The sequence below is a fragment of the Gigantopelta aegis genome, chromosome 5, assembly GCF_016097555.1.
Source record: "Gigantopelta aegis isolate Gae_Host chromosome 5, Gae_host_genome, whole genome shotgun sequence".
Taxonomy (NCBI): Eukaryota; Metazoa; Mollusca; class Gastropoda; order Neomphalida; family Peltospiridae; genus Gigantopelta; species Gigantopelta aegis.
Genome location: NC_054703.1, coordinates 25,136,533 through 25,153,417, shown reverse-complemented (window position 1 = coordinate 25,153,417; position 16,885 = coordinate 25,136,533). Strand labels below are relative to the sequence as shown.

The 16,885-nt window shown below is 40.3% G+C and overlaps 1 protein-coding gene across 2 annotated transcripts in view; it reads right to left on the bottom strand.

Annotated features, from left to right (window-relative positions):
- The window catches only part of LOC121372880 (EGF-like domain-containing protein 1), a 28,954-nt gene extending 15,135 nt beyond the window's left edge, over positions 1 to 13,819 (bottom strand). The window contains exons 1-2 of one of the 2 annotated variants that reach the window (XM_041499322.1): positions 13,762 to 13,819; positions 3,724 to 3,797 (exon numbers count right to left, since the gene is read on the bottom strand). In XM_041499322.1, the coding sequence (XP_041355256.1) occupies positions 3,724 to 3,793 (70 nt within the window). In that variant the 5' untranslated portion in view covers positions 3,794 to 3,797; positions 13,762 to 13,819. Of the gene's footprint in view, positions 1 to 3,723; positions 3,798 to 13,761 lie in introns of those variants that run through there. The other variant, XM_041499323.1, reaches the window with a different exon arrangement.
- Positions 13,820 to 16,885: the final 3,066 nt, after the last annotated feature.

Sequence of the window (16,885 nt, the reverse complement as noted above, 5' to 3'; positions counted from 1 at the left end):
AAGCTGGTGGGTCTCAGTCTGGGTCTGGCGAAGCTGGTGGGTCTCAGTCTGGGTCTGGCGAAGCTGGTGGGTCTCAGTCTGGGTCTGGCGAAGCTGGTGGGTCTCAGTCTGGGTCTGGCGAAGCTGGTGGGTCTCAGTCTGGGTTCTGGCGAAGCTGGTGGGTCTCAGTCTGGGTCTGGGTGTGGCGAAGCTGGTGGGTCTCAGTCTGGGTCTGGGTGTGGCGAAGCTGGTGGGTCTCAGTCTGGGTCTGGGTGTGGCGAAGCTGGTGGGTCTCAGTCTGGGTCTGGGTGTGGCGAAGCTGGTGGGTCTCAGTCTGGGTCTGGGTGTGGCGAAGCTGGTGGGTCTCAGTCTGGGTGTGGCGAAGCTGGTGGGCCTCGGTCTGGGTCTGGCGAAGCTGGTGGGTCTCGGTCTGGGTCTGGCAAAGCTGGTGGGTCTCAGTCTGGGTCTGGCGAAGCTGGTGGGTCTGGGTCTGGATCTGGCGAAGCTGGTGGGTTTGGGTCTGGCCAGTGTGGCTAAGATGCCATTTGTTACTCATACAGTTAAAAACATCTTGGTATATATAAAAGTGATACATCCCACTATAACGCCAAGTAGGATTAACACTTTGACGTCATCTTTTGGCACAATACAACCTTACAGGAACATCAACCAAAGAAGTTGAGTGATATAAATTAAGATCGATTATGGGTATTAAATAGCATATTAAACTCGCTATCATTTAGTATCATGTTTACGTCACTCATGAAATAATTTTCATCATCACTCACTAAAGCTTGAGACAACTGAACATTATTTCACTCGCGACAAACATGATACTTAATGGAAGCTTGTTTTGCATACATGTACTATAAGCCTGGTATATTTCGACATCTGGGTCTAACTATCGATATCAATATACATTAGTGTTTAACGACAACACTGGAGCACATTAATTAATCATCGGCTATTGGATGTCAAACAGGATGTTAGGATCTTTTATATGCACCATTCCACAGACAGTATACATGTAGCACATACCACAGCCTTTTATATAGTAGTCTTTGTGCATTATTGGCTTCAACAAGAAATAGCCCAATGGGCCCACCGACGGGGATCGATCCAAAACAAACCGACTGTGCATCGAGCGAACACTTTACCACTGGGCTAAGTATGAGAAATGCACTTTGACCAATATACACCTTTCCTGTTGGTTAAGAAAAATTAATGAGCCAGATTCTAACATTGTGCAGCTGCCAGTGTGAATATATATATATATATATATATATATATATATATATAGCGTATGTTGTATGACGTCTGTTGTAGTTGATGCGATGTGTTTTGTGTCGTGGGGATGTGTGGGGGGATATGTATGTGTGTGCGCGCGCGCGCAGGTCAGGGGGATCAAAAATCCCATCACCTGACGCCCGTGCCAAGTGGAATTTTCATGTCCGGCAAGCAATTATGTTAACTGTATATGCCCAATGACAAGTGACTAATGTAACATAAATCATATTCAATTTGTGTGTGGTGGGGACGTATGTGTATGTGTGTGCGTGTGCGTGTGCTAACACACGCGTGTCTGCAGAAGCATGGATTAAGTAATACTCCAGGTTACCGTTAGTCGAAAAAGTTAAAAATTTGTTTTGTGATTTATTTTATTTATTAATCATGGATTACTAGAGATAAAACATTTGGTAATTTTTTTAGGAAACCAGCTACATTTTTCCATTTGTATCAAGGGATCTTATATGCACAGACAGGATAGCACATACCACAATCTTTGATATACCAGTCGTGACTGTTATAGTTTAATCAAATCAGGGCTCACTCTGTCGTTTGCCAAAGTCGCCAATTGTGAAAAATAAAAATAATTTGCGAAAAAAATTGTGAATTTTTTTTTCCCCTATCTGATTTTTAGAACCAAACATTTCTTCAACCAGTTTTGTTCTGTTGATCCGCCTCGTGGTGTAAATAATCACTATTTGCATGTCCATGAGACCAGTCTACTATTCAGTAATGTACTGTCATCAGCTGCTTGTCTTAAAGTTAAAAAACGTGATTAAATAAAATTAAATACTGTTTAAGACATGTTGCATTGTTGATACTAAATGTTTGATTACTAGCAACAAGTTTTAAATTTAATAGTCGTGTTTTGTCGTACCGGTTAATGTTGTAAATCTAGGTCACGTGGTTGAGTTCATTTCCACAATGTGAGTATATGTTGGTGAGAAATACATATTGTTTCTCACTATATGCAATCATTATTAGTTTAACCTTTCTACGTTTACAGATTTTATTTCAAACATTAAATGGCGAAATTATAATTCATATCTGCTATATCTACTGATATAATATAAACGCCAACATGATACATCCCTGCACCCCTTGCACAGAAATACAACTCCCTCAAAACCAGCGTGAAACTGAATGAGCATTTTTCCACTTGTGAAAAACAGTTGCGAGCCAGTGTTTTGACAGCAATAACATATAAAGACATTTCCTTTGTCTTTATTTTGGGTGACTGGCAATACTCTGAGTTGGGACACCAAAACAATTATGAACAATATTCAGTAATAAATCATACAGGTAAGTTAGGAAGGTCATGGGGTAGGGTATGATCAACGTTACCCACTTAAATATATAAATAATATATTAAAGATATTGGCCTGTGGCTTTGGAACATTATCTGGAGGGGTAGCACAGTATCTGGTGGGACTAGTTTTATCTTTATATAAAGCAGAAAAGAAAAAGAAAACCAAAATAAGAACAGAAAATCTAATGTTTATAAATTTATAATGTTGATAAATTTATGTCTGACAAGAAAAGAAGGAAGTGGGTAGGAGACAACTGTTACATATCTTTACAGGGGTGAGTAATTGTCAGAATTACAAAACGTAATGAGGCAGAGTAAAAAAAAAAGTAAGATTTTACGTTATGTAATTGTTGAAGTCTCCATAATTGGACATTTATAAACTCCTTTTGTCATTTTCAAATTATTTTGATGTCTCATTTTTTTTTTTTTAAATTGTAATAAAAAAAGGGCACTGGGTCCTGTTCTAGACTACATTTATTTCAGCATTTTACACACATTTCGAAAGGTACTGAATGATCGATATACCTTGCTAGGTTATTAAATATGTAAACATTATGTACCGGTACTTACATTTCACACTTGTGCAAAAATATATATGTACATGTATAGTGTATATCTTTGGTGAATCTTTTTGGGGAACATATATATTAGATCAAATTTCACTTGCTTCTTTCAAATTACAGAAAAACATACAATTTATATCATTATCTGATGCATACAAAAAGTAAAACTGCCCCTCTTGTCATATATGGTGCACTGACTTCAATGAGCCCATCGACGGGAATCGACCCTAGACTCCCTGCACATCATACAAGCTCTTTACCACTGGGCTACGGCCAGCCCTATAGACATCAGCAGCATTTCATTATTAGATTAGTAAAATATAGATCCCCTAAAACAGTGTCATACAAGAGGTAAACTGAATATTAAGTACATCTTAGCATGTACTATATTATCATAAAGAACAAGATTAAAAACTAAATATTTTAACTGAAATGCCAAAATGTAATTGGCGAATACATATTTAGATTGGCGAATACATATTTAGATTGGCGAATACGTATTTAGATTGGCGAAAGAAATTGACGATTGGCAAATTTTTTGGCGAACAAAAAAAGTCACCCAGGGCTAGCCCTGCAAATGCTTACCAACAGCAGCAAAGACAGCAAACAACACAACCAGACTTTGCATGGTGACTATATTGCAAACACTGACCATCTTTCTGAAAAATAAAGAGTTATAAATATGTACATAAGAGAAAAAAAGAAAGAAAGAAAAATGTTTTATTTAACGACGCACGTACTCAACACATTTTATTTACGGTTATATGGCGTCAGACATATGGTTAATTAAGGACCACACAGATTTTGAGAGGAAACCCGCAGTCACCACTACATGGGCTACTCTTTCCAATAGCAGCAAGGGATCTTTTATTTGCGCTTCCTACAGGCAGGTTAGCACAAACCATGGCCTTTGTTGAACCAGTTATGGATCACTGGTCGGTGCAAGTGGTTTACACCTACCCATTAAGCCTTGCGGAGCACTCACTCAGGGTTTGGAGTCGGTATCTGGATTAAAAAACCCATGCCTCGACTGGGATCCGAACCCAGTATCTACCAGCCTGTAGACCAATGGCCTAACCACGATGCCAGTATGTACATAGTCTAAGATATTAATTGTGGTGTTTTTGTACAAATTAAACACAAAAGTACTTTATTACTTTACTAAATGCAGGCATCGAAATATGTTACCACATGTTAGAAAAATCTAGAACGGTGTTTCGTTCTTGACAAAAATTTCAACGAACGGTAGTTTCCTTTCCGAACGTAAACCAGGCAATGCATTCAGGACTTCTGCGTTTCATTATCTCGTCAGGAATTGCATCGATGTTCGCGCGCAAGTCACTCTGCGTTTAAGCAGCGTTCACTAGATGAATTTATGTCCGCGTTTTGTTTTCTCGTACAAAATTGCACCGATGTTCATGCACACTTGTGCAATTTTGGCAATCCGCGTTTAAGCAGCGCCCACTAGATAAATTTACTTCCTGATTTCGTTTCTCGTACCGATGTTCGCACACCGTTACAATTTCAGAACGACCGCGTAGTAGTAACAGGAATTCAAATTCTAACTTTCATATAGTTGTGGAAACATAGGTTACCAGACTATATTTTGTGGTAACCTGTAAATGGGTTACCAGACAATGCTTATTTTGATGCCTGTAAATGTAATGTAGTGAATGTTGTTAAGGAGTTCACATTCAGCACAGTAGCGGATCTAGGGAGGGGGTTGAAAAGGGTGGCCATGCAACCCCTTCCTTCCTGGGCAATTTTTTTTTTTTAATATTCATTCCAAATATTTAATGAATTTTACGAAATGATCGCAATTGTAATTTTTAGCAAAATACATTAAACATGACGTCAGATCAAATAAATTACATTTGTATCCGACGTTTAATGTTATCTTTACGATAAGCCACCTGCCAGTTCACTCCATCCCAATCCAGCCACCCAACCCCCCACCCCCCTTAGTTTTTAGAACTGCCCCTGCAGCATGCTAACATAAGAGTACCGGCCTCGGTGGTGTCGTGGTTCAGCTATCAGAATGGTAGGTACATGGTTCGCAGCCTGGTACCAGGCTCCCACCCAGATTGAATTTCAATGACTCAATGGGTAGGTTGAGACCACTACTCTCTTCTCTCACTAGCCAACTAACGAAACCGCAGTCCTGGACAGACAGCCCAGATAGATAAGATGTGTGCCCAGATCTGTTTCAACCGTAATTGATATAAATGAAATAAGTTGAAATGAAAAATGCGTACAGGCTCACCAATTTTTTAGTGTGTGTGTGTGTGTGTGTGTGTGTGTGTGTGTGTGGGGGGGGGGGGGGGGGGGGTGGTGGTGGAAGAGAATAGTTTTTGCTATAGGAAAAATGCCCGAATCTGGATTTAACAATTTCATATTAGCATTACTATACCAGATATTTTGGGTTGTAAACTAACCACTACGCAAAAGTGGAGGATTAAGAATGATTAATATTTCAATCTATATAACAGCTTTAAAATCAACATGGATAAGATTATTTACAAAGAAAAAGAAGGAAATGTTTTATTTAACGACGCACTCAACACATTTTATTTACGGTTATATGGCATCAGACATATGGTTAAGGACCACACAGCTTTTGAGAGGAAACCCGCTGTCGCCACTACATGGGCTACTCTTCCGATTAGCTGCAAGGGATCTTTTATTTGCGCTTCCCACAGGCAGGATAGCACAAACCATGGCCTTTGTTGAACCAGTTATGGATCACTGGTCGGTGCAAGTGGTTTACACCTACCCATTGAGCACTGCGAGCACTCACTCAGGGTTTGGAGTCGGTATCTGGATTAAAAATCCCATGCCTCGACTGGGATCCGAACCCAGTACCTACCAGCCTGTAGACCGATGGCTAACCACGACGCCACCGAGGCCGATCAGTTAGGAATAGAGTTGTAATTCCTTTATTAATTAAGTTCCCCTGGAAGCGTTTCTCAATTATCACACGTGTGGGTGTTGTGTCACGGTGAAGTGATTAGCATATTGTGTAAACTAGACACCTAGTGATTAACTAATTAAGTGATTAGTTCTGGGTTGTTATTATTTGTTGTTAACTACTGCGGCAGTACATTTGTCAGCGTAGGTTAATACAGATTCCAAAGTGTATTGTGTTTTTGTTGTGTTTTCTAGTGAACTAAACGTGCTATATTACATATACTTTATAAAAATCTATCTCTGATCATACCTAGACGAGCCACACTAGGGTATAACCGCCCGTTACAGAGAGATCTAATAGATATACAGTTAGGAGAGAGATTTTGATAATCGTGTTTCATTCAGTTACGGGTATTATAGGATCCCCTTGACACCGAGCCAATATAGGTTTTGATATTAGTGAATCGATAGTAGCTGGTTAATTTTAGAACTTTATGATGCTGTGGCGTCTCCCCAGGTTGCCCATAGGGCCCTTATAAAGGGCCTGACCACTTCTGGTCAAGGCATCACCAAGTACCAAGTTATTACCCAGAATTTGTTAATATACATGGGTGTAGCCTGTAGGAAGATACTAAAAAGTGGGGTGGGTGGGCACACACGTGTATACAATTAATATATAAACCATCGATGCTGCTGCAAAGTACCCCCTTGCCCGCTTCCTACGTCAGTGATGTAGATAGGCCTATCAACTGCTGAGCATGGGTAATAATTAAATAAACGGATATTCAAGAATAACCACAAACATTAAACAGTTCACATTTATTTCAGTTAATTAGGAATAAATTAATTTGGGTGATTTTAGCATGGGTCTGTTCAATAGGCTAATAAACATTAAAACTATAAGTCTGTCCCACAGGGAACGCCTTAGCCCGAGTACTCTGACTGTAAGAGCTAGACAGACATTTGAACATAAACACGCTCTCATTATTTATGTCCAAATGTCCGTCTAGCTCTTACAGTCAGAATACTTGGGCTAGGAACGCCTTTTTTATTACTATGAAATTTACTACAAGTTATTCATTTCTAAGCCGATTGATTTGTAAATTGCACACAAAATTAGTATTATGTTGTCATTTCCAATACAAGTTGGACAAATCTGTGAAGTTTTTGTGCAGTCATCTACTGACTGGATAAATCTGGGAACTTTTTGTGCAAACATCTGTTGACCAACTTGGACAAATTTGTGCAGTCATCCTCTGACAAAACTGGACAAAGCTGTGAAGTTTCTGTGCAATCATCTACCGACTTTTATTGGTGAAAGGAATAGTTTGAATTTTTTTTCTTTTCCTGTCTTTTGAAAATGGCATGTGAAACTTAAAACTGACATTGACAGTAAGATTGTTTTTTTTCTCTCTGGCTGCAAAGAGTAAAGTAAGATTTTAAAGACAGCTTGCCTTCATGTCTCATCTTGAGACAGTTTTTCTCTGGCAAACACATTTAAGGTAGGGTAACCTTTCTTTGAACTAATAAAAAAATCAAAAATCAAAAAAAAAAAATCCTACCTACTTTTTTTGGCCATGTTACCTGAAACAAACTTCTTTTTTTTGGCCTTATGAACCAAACAGCAGTGTAATAAATTGGATGATTATTAATATAAAATATTATATTTATTCTATAAAAATGCAAAAACAAATTGAACTTACGATCATTACAACTGACAATTAAAAACAAATTAGAAATTCAAAGGTGTATATTCTGCTTAAAAACTCAACACGAATATTTTGAAACATATTGGAAGAAATGGTATAATTTATTTATTGACAATTTTACATGAACTTTTTCAAATGTAATAATTAACACTAATTACCGACATGTATGAAAACTGATGTACATGGATATTTGTGTGGGGTGTGGGGCGAGTAGGTGAGTGGATGAGGTTTTTTTTAATGCAGTATATACTATTCAAAAGAATTTAAGGGTCATAAATTTATAACCAAATAAGTTTCAGAGTATTAGATTGATGATGTAAACTACACCAAAAATTTAATTTATTGTTCCGTATTTACAAAAAAACAAATAAACGTCACTGTATACAAGAAAGTCACATGACATGCTGTCAAAGTTGAAGGTTGTCAAACATGGATTTTACACATTAGAACATTCGTTTAATAGTGTGTGAATCCACCCCTGGCGCGAATACACTCGACACATCGTTGCCTCGTGCTGTTGAGCAGACGTCTGAAGAACTCTTGGGGAATGGCCTGCCACTCTGCCATAAGAAGTTGACCCAGATCATGGAGGTTGGCCGGAGGGGCATGGTTATCCCCAACTCTCCTGCCTAATTCGTCCCAGGCGTGCTCTATTGGGGCCAAGTTAGGCAAATATGCTGGCCAATCCATCCTGGCGATACCTTGTTGTCTGAGAAAGTCCATTACCACCCTGGCGCGGTGGGGTCTGGCTTTGTCATCCTGCAGAACTGCCCCGCCGCCAATCTGCTGAAGGCCTGGGAGAACCAACGGCCGGATAATCTCATTCAGATAGCGGATTCCATTCAGATTGCCATCCACCACATAGAGGGGGGTCCTGTGGTGGATAGAGATGCCGCCCCACACCATGACGCTGCCACCACCGAACCGGTGACGTTGTCTTACGTTAACGTCAGCGAAGCGCTCCCCAGGACGTCTGTAGACACGAACCCGACCGTCGTTGAACTGGAGACTAAACCTGGACTCAGTGAACATCACTCGACCCCACTGAATACATTGCCACCACAGATGAAGCGTGCACCAGTGACGTCTGGCCGTTCTGTGACGTGGTAGGAGTGGTGGTTGAACAGCCTGGCGACGGCAGCGTAGATCATTGGCTCTCAGACGATTGCGTATGGTTTGATCAAACACTCGAGTTCCAGTCGCAGTCCGCAGATTGTCACGTAATCGGCATGCAGTGGTTGTGCGTTGACGTAGAGCCATATTGGTGATGTAGCGGTCCTCTCTATTTGTAGTGCTTCGGGGTCTTCCCGAACGTGGACGATTTCGAACAGAATTCGTTGCTTGGTACCGTTGCCACAGTCGGCCAACGACACTCTGACTGACACCAAGTCTCAGAGCAACATTTCTTTGCGTATTGCCATCCCGAAGCCAAGCAATAGCCCTTCCTCGATCTTCGATAGTCAGTTGACGTCATACCATTGTCGAATTTGGAGTGTGCACTGTACACGAACGCAAGCTCCAATTATACGGAAATTCAGCATTGGGAACATGGAATACACGTGCAAAGAGTGCAAACGAAGCGCTTTGTGAAAAAGCAAGTTATGGGCACTTTGCAGACCTTTCGCTTTTGCCCTAATTTACGTGCAAATGTAAGCATGTTTTCGCCATTAGAACTAGTCGACAGTGTCAATGACAGTGGATTTTAATTCATTTATGGGTTGCTTAGACCCACTTTCGTCAAAATGGAACAATACCATGCGTGACATTATGGTCTAGCTAATATAATTGACATTCAGAAAATAATGTCGAAAATATCGTCTGACCCTAAAATTCTTTTGAGTAGTATACGTTTTAAACATGTAAATAGTCTGTATATACAGTGTGTATGTGTGTGTGTGTGTGTGTGTGTATATATATATATATATATATATATATGTATGTGTATGTATATAAGAAAGAAATGTTTTATTTAACGACGCACTCAACACATTTTATTTACGGTTAAATTGAGTCAGACATATGGTTAAGGACCACACAGATTTTAAGAGGAAACCCGCTGTCGCCACTTCTTGGGCTACTCTTTCCGATTAGCAGCAAGGGGTCTTTTATTTGCGCTTCCCACAGGCAGGATAGCACAAACCATGGCCTTTGTGGAACCAGTTATGGATCACTGGTCGGTGCAAGTGGTTTACACCTACCTATATAGCCTTGCGGAGCACTCACTCGGTTTGGAGTCGGTATCTGGATTAAAAATCCCATGCCTCGACTGGGATCTGAACCCAGTACCTACCAGTCTGTTGATCAATGGCCTAACCACGACACCACCGAGGCCGGTTAATTTTATGTATGACGCCAGTTTGGAAGTATATCTATTACTTCATTTTAAGTTCTCTCTTTTCAATCTTTATTTCCACTGCGCCTTTTTATATATATATTAGTATATTGTTTGCTATGTACTTTGTAAGGTAGTGAAATCAGGGCCCCAACCCTGACACTATCATAACATATTTCTGGGGCAATAAACTACTAAACATGTATAGATAATTTGTCCCCCCCCCCCCCCCCCCGTCTATAGCTTTTATATTAAAAAACAAATTTTAAACCGAAAAACCTAACGTCTACAAAGTTTCAGAATAAATATAGCCAAGTGGTTTAATTCCCAACTGTATCAGTATGTTAACTTAACAAGTGTAAAAAATGGTGTGGCTGATGAAGTGTGCCAATCCCTTTGTCTAAATTTAGATTGCGAAAATGTTGAATGCGCGGTCTCTTTACGTATATCTGATAGTTATAACCAGCCGTGAGTTTTTAGTTCGGTCTACATATCTAAACATTTTTTGTAATTATTGTTCTTTGTTCTTAATTCATGAAGATGGTTGAGCACATCTCATTACAGGACTTGGGTCATAATTATTCATTAGCTGGGGGTGGGGTGGGGGGGGGCAAGAGTGACCCCCCCAACTTCTTCATCCAGTAGAAACTGATGGTTTATATATGCGTCCCCCCCACCCCCCACTTTTTGCCACCTTCCTACGTCATTGTGGAAAGATATCCGTCCGGTCCCCACCCCTCCCTCAACAATGTAAAGGATTATTCATTAGCCAGGGGGGGGGCGGGGCAAGAGTGAACCTCAACTTCTTAATCCAGTAGAAACAGCGATGGTTTATATATGCCCCCCCCTTAAATTTTATTATATATTAATTTTTTTTTTTTTTTTTTACGATCATCCTCCAAACCTTCCTCATAGTTCACTTGGGATTTCACCTCTTGTTACTGCACCCCCCCCCCCCCACCCCCTAAATCCACCACTGGCCCCTGGTTAAGACACTTTAAAATGTTGAGGCTTTACACAACGCAGAAACATACTGTATAAATACTACACCAACATTTATTGGCGTGACCTGTACCTCCCTTCAATGGTTACGGTAATTTTAGGGTTAGGGTTAGTCTTTAGAGCCTTTGATATAGAGGGTTAGGGTTAGTCTTTAGAGCCTTTGATATAGATGGGTTAGGGTTAGTCTTTAGAGCCTTTGATATAAAGGGTTAGGGTTAGTCTTTAGAGCCTTTGATATAGAGGGTTAGGGTTAGTCTTTAGAGCCTTTGATATAGATGGGTTAGGGTTAGGGTTAGTCTTTAGAGCCTTTGATATAGAGGGTTAGGGTTAGTCTTTAGAGCCTTTGATATAGATGGGTTAGGGTTAGGGTTAGGGTTAGTCTTTACAGCCTTTGATATAGATGGGTACGGGTCGAACTCTTTCCCATTTATTCAATTTACACACTGAGAAACTATTCTGTCTACTTCTCTGCCCAGCACATTGTTCCACTTACAGGGCAGTATTATTATGAGATGTTTTAATAAAGACGTCTTCTACTTTCAGTTGCTGACTTCATACCTATAATGACATTCGATGTTTTTTTTGTCATCCTTGTTTTTAATATCACAAAATGCATTTCTTATATTTTTAAAAAAGGCACATGGGTCCGACAAGTAACAGTCATGGAGACTAGGTTTAGTCTATTTTAGAGGGTATTTCACCATTTCAAAGTCAAATGTTTCACCCAGTTGTAACTTTATCCAAATATGTTAAAGGTTTGTAGATTAACTAATCTTAGTGTGCATTTTCATGGGCTGAAACTAGAGTGTCCCTGTAAATAGTGTTACTAGTATATACATTTTAATTTTCTAGAATATTTTAACCATTGCAACATGGGTTTTTTTTCTTGATGCCGATATTATTCATTCCTGCATAATTCATATACGGGAATAAATGACTGAATTTAATAGCATCATTATTAACAAAATAAATCTTAAAGGGACACGCCCTAGTTACGTTTATTTGTTAACCATTACAGCGTTGTTTTTCGCTATTAAACCCCATTTTTCACAAATAAAATTGCACTTTACACATATTTTATTATTTAGAATACACATTTCCATTCACCTGAAGTGCTTTTTGGTAATCCTGATGTTTGTAAAACCACGAAATGCATTTTTTGAATTTTTTCACAAAACGTGTCGTCGAGAAAAAACCGTTAAGCAAGCGAGGTCCAATCTATTTTTAATGTCACAGACGTTAGTATATCACGTGACCGTTATCATTTTGGTTCGGTTTGTTTTCTCGTGCACGGTTCGTGCAATAAACATCCGATTTGTTGTTGTTCATTTGTGAGATTTTTCTTCACAGTTCGTGAACATTTTCAGTAACAATAAAGTTCAGACAAGTAAGTGTCTCAATACAAAACGTTACAAACCCTTAAAACCAATAATTTTGCTAAGTCTTACGATATCTGGAGAGGGGATACAACCAGGACAAAACAGTTGGAACATGTCCAGGAGAGGTGAAACTAACGCAACCCAAGTCTGTGAAATTTGTCGTGACGTAGGCATTGTTGTGCTTCAACCGGTGACATCAGAATACTAACTTTCAAAATTATTTCAAGCAATTGGGAGATGGGGATTCCCATGGTATTTATCGATATAAAACTTGCTTTTTCACTCCATTTGATAAAAACGTGATCTAAGTGTGTTACAGGTTTGTAGATTAACTAAATTATAATTTATTTTTGCTGGATGGAACTAGGGTGTGCGGCTTTAAAACTAACACTCCGTAGTCCCCAATGTCCAGGTAACATTTCGTCTGTAAATAATAATTTATTTCATTTCAACTTATTTTTTTTCGTGCTTATATCCAATTAAGGTTCAAGCACGCTGTCCTGAGCACACACCTCAGCTATCTGGGCTGTCTGTCCAGGACAGAAGGTTAATTGTTAGTTGGTTAGTAGTTAGTGAGAGAGAAGAGGGTGTAGTGGCCTTACACCTACCCATTGAGCCCTTAAGAACTCGCTCTGGGTTGGAGCCAGTACCGGGCTGCGAACCTATACCTACCAGCCTGTAGTCCGATGGCTTAACCACTACGCCACCGAGGCCAATCACACTTCGCCTTTTATAACGTTATTTGGGAGCATACAAATTCTAAAAATATCGGGCGAGTCTATTTTAGTGGCCGCAGTACAGCGAACCATACCAATACGTACGGGGTGGGTTATCAGTCTTCAGTTTTACATTACAAATTATTTATTTTATAAAATAAAACATGTTTTAAGGCATTCGTAATTCACACGAAACATGTATACCCTCAGGACAATTCGGAATGTTTTCAAATTAGTTTTAAATCACTGGCAGGATTCTGCAAGTAAGGTTTTGATTGGTGGACATGAGCTCCAAACTGGCTGGTATTAGATCCACATGTAATTTTGGAGCTAATTTTAATTAGATTTCCTTAAAACATACCCCCCCCCCCCCCCCCCCCCCCCCCCGCCATTTTAAATTTGCAAAGTATTGGGAAGCAACTCGCCGTGCACGTGGAGAAAAGTATTGACTTAATTAATGTGCCCCGTGCACTACACTCGAAATACACTATTTGGAACGGGGAAATTGGTACACCTCAGGCACTATATGGAAGCAAGTACAAGTTAAAATAATAAAAATACGAAAACAGAACACTTACCGTCAACGGCCACATCCAATATGAAAAGCAACCACACCTCAAAAACACAGAATGCACGGGATTTTTGTAACACTATTTTCATTGGCCAAGAAAGCAAATTTCTAAAATATGATTGGCTACAAAACAATATACTTCGGTAAAGATCGTATTTCTCCGGAAACACCCAACTGGTTACCCGTGAAAAAAGAAAAAGTAAAAAACGGTCTCATGCCACTTTTAAAAAAAAATATATATTTATATATAAGTGAAACAAACGTTGCTGACATTCACTTGTAAATAAGGTTACTATTAGTGGTTAGTGTATTTAGTAAAGAAAAATATCCAAAATAACAACCATACAGAATAATAATTAAAGAAATATGAAACAGATAGATAGCAGAAAAACAGGAACGCTACAGATCAATAATATACAAAATAATACAACATTAAAAATGCATAAACCGCGCCTCTATTTAAAACTGAACTGTTGAAAAATATTAAAACTATACCCAAAGGCAAAAGTTCTTGTGACATGAATTGTTTGGAATAATAAATTTGTGAATGGATTTATGGATGTAAACCAGAGAAAAAGTGCATGAAACAGCTAAAAAAAAATGCAACCAAGAGTTGTTGCAGCAATTGCATGCTTTGTGCAACAAACATGGAATATTCGGGAGAAATGCTGTCCAGTGTTCACCATAAAAGGCCAGACATTCAGTCGCAAATCATTGCCATTCTGTGCAGCCTTCAGAAGTCCAGGAGTCAGAAAAGCATCATTAGTGAACTGTTTGATGCTATTTCGTCATGCCACGCCTCAATGAAAATGACAGATGGCGAGTCATAGGGATGCTTGAATCTGGGACCTCGCAGCGTGACGTCACACGTTAATTCAAGGTCCACAGAAACACCATATGGCACTTATGGCAATGATATCAACAAAACAACCAGGTCAGGGACCGTCCCCGTAGCGGCCGACCACCCGTAACAATCCTCTCTAAGACACATGGATCCAAACCACGCATCTGCGAAACAGGTTCCAGCCAGCAACCCTCACAGACCGTACCATACCTTCCTTCAGCGTTTAGTGGCCTCAATGAGACGACGGTGCCAGGCCTGTATCAATGCTCAAGGTGGACACACTCGCTACTGACTGTGTGAACTTCGCTCTGGACCCCCCCCCCCCCCCCCACCCCCCCCCACCCCCCCCCCCCCCCCCCCCCCCCCCCCCCCCAGTGATGTGGCTCATTTGCATATGGCAGGTGCGACCTTTTCATGGACTATTGCTCGTTTCCATACCTTCGGACATTTCTCTTTCCATGTTATAACGTTTCATACACGGCAATACAAACTTATCATCAATTATCTTTGTCTTTTGTGTGTCGCAATAACTTTTGCCTTTTAGTATATGTTCGAAATACATTGTATCACCCGTCAGAAGGGAATCTCATGCTCTCTCTCCCCTCTCTCCGTTTCACATTCTTTCTCTCTCTCTCCCCCTCCATCTATCTAAACCCTCTGTCTCTGTCTCTCTTCCTCTCTCTCTCTCTCTCTCTCACACACACACACTCTCTCTCTCTCTCTCTCTCTCTCTCTCTTCTGTTGTCTCTCTCATTCTCTTTATCTATTCCCTCTTTCTTCATTTCACTTTCTTTCTCTCTCCCTCCATCTCTATCTTTCTCTCTCAACCTTTTCCCTGTCTCTGCATCTCTGTCTCTGTCTCTCTTCCACTCTCTCTCTCTCTTCCACTGTCTCTCTCACTCTTTCTCCCCCCCCCTTCTCCATTTCATTTTCTTTCTCTCTCCCCCTCCATCTCTCTCAACCCGCTGTCTCTGTCTGCCTCTTTGTATCTGTGTCTTTCTCTCAAACACTCTCCAATTGTCTCTCTCTCCCTCTCTCTCTCTCTCTCTCTCTCTCTCTCTCTCTCTCTCTCTCTCTCTCTCTCTCTCTCTCTTCCCTATCTTTCTTCATTTCACTTTCTTTCTATCTCCTTCCATCTCTCTATCTTTCTCTCTTAACCCTTTCCCTATCTCTGTATCTCTGGCTCTGTCTCTCTGCCCACTCCCCCTCCTTCTCTCTCTCTCCCACTGTCTTTCTCACTCTTTCTCTCCCCCTCTCTTTCTCCATTTCATTTTATTTCTGTCTCTCCCTCCATCTCTCTCAACCCGCTGTCTCTTTCTGCCTCTTTGTATCTGTCTCTCTGTCTCTTTCTCTCAAACACTCTCTCTCCCATTGTCCCTCTCTTTTCCCTCTCTTTCTCCATGTCTCTCCCTCCATCTCTCTCGCTATCTTTCTCTCACCCCCCCTTGTCTCTCTCTGTCTCTCTCTGTCTGTCTCTCTCTCTCTCTCTCTCTCTCTCTCTCTCTCTCTCTCTCTCTCTCTCTCTCTCTCTCTCTCTCTCTCTCTCTCTCTCTCTCTCTCTCTCTCATCATAAGACGTTCTGACCGGAACGGGTTTGGACTAGAAGTGTTTTGTATTAAAACACGATTGTGTGAATGTGATTGTTCTTTATAAAACATTCCACAGTACGGTATATATTTTATAGTAGACATGTATCTTTTGTTTTCAGGCCTCCGAGAATAGAATATTTGCGTAAACCATTTATCGGTTACGCTTTTTTTTTCTTTCAGATAACCCTTTTGGGTTTTTATAGTAACCATTATATCTGGGGCGGATCCAGCTTTTCTGATGGGGGGGGGGGGGGGTCCAGGACAAAAAGGGCACCATAACATTATGAAAAGGCACTATTGAAAAATTACACACGGTTCACATGGACCATAATATAATAGTGCTACAACAGGGACGCTGGCAGACGTATTCTACAGTGTTCTATACACTGACAGAATAAATAAATTTGTAAAAAACCTAAAAATCCTAAATAAAAGGGGCACTTCTCAAATTTGAGGGGTCCACCCCCCCCCCCCCCCCCCCCCCCACACACACCTCTAGATCCGCCCCAGCATATCCATGTAAATAATGCGGAGGAAGGGGCAGGCAACTGGCTGGAGCAAAACCTCAAATTCGGGCACAAAATTATAGAGATATTCGGGGAAAATGTACTACTAACCTGAGACTGCCCTCAATATTAGTTGTAATTCATGTAAAAATGCGTAGTGATTCGTAGCTGTTTAGCAATAATGCTGATATT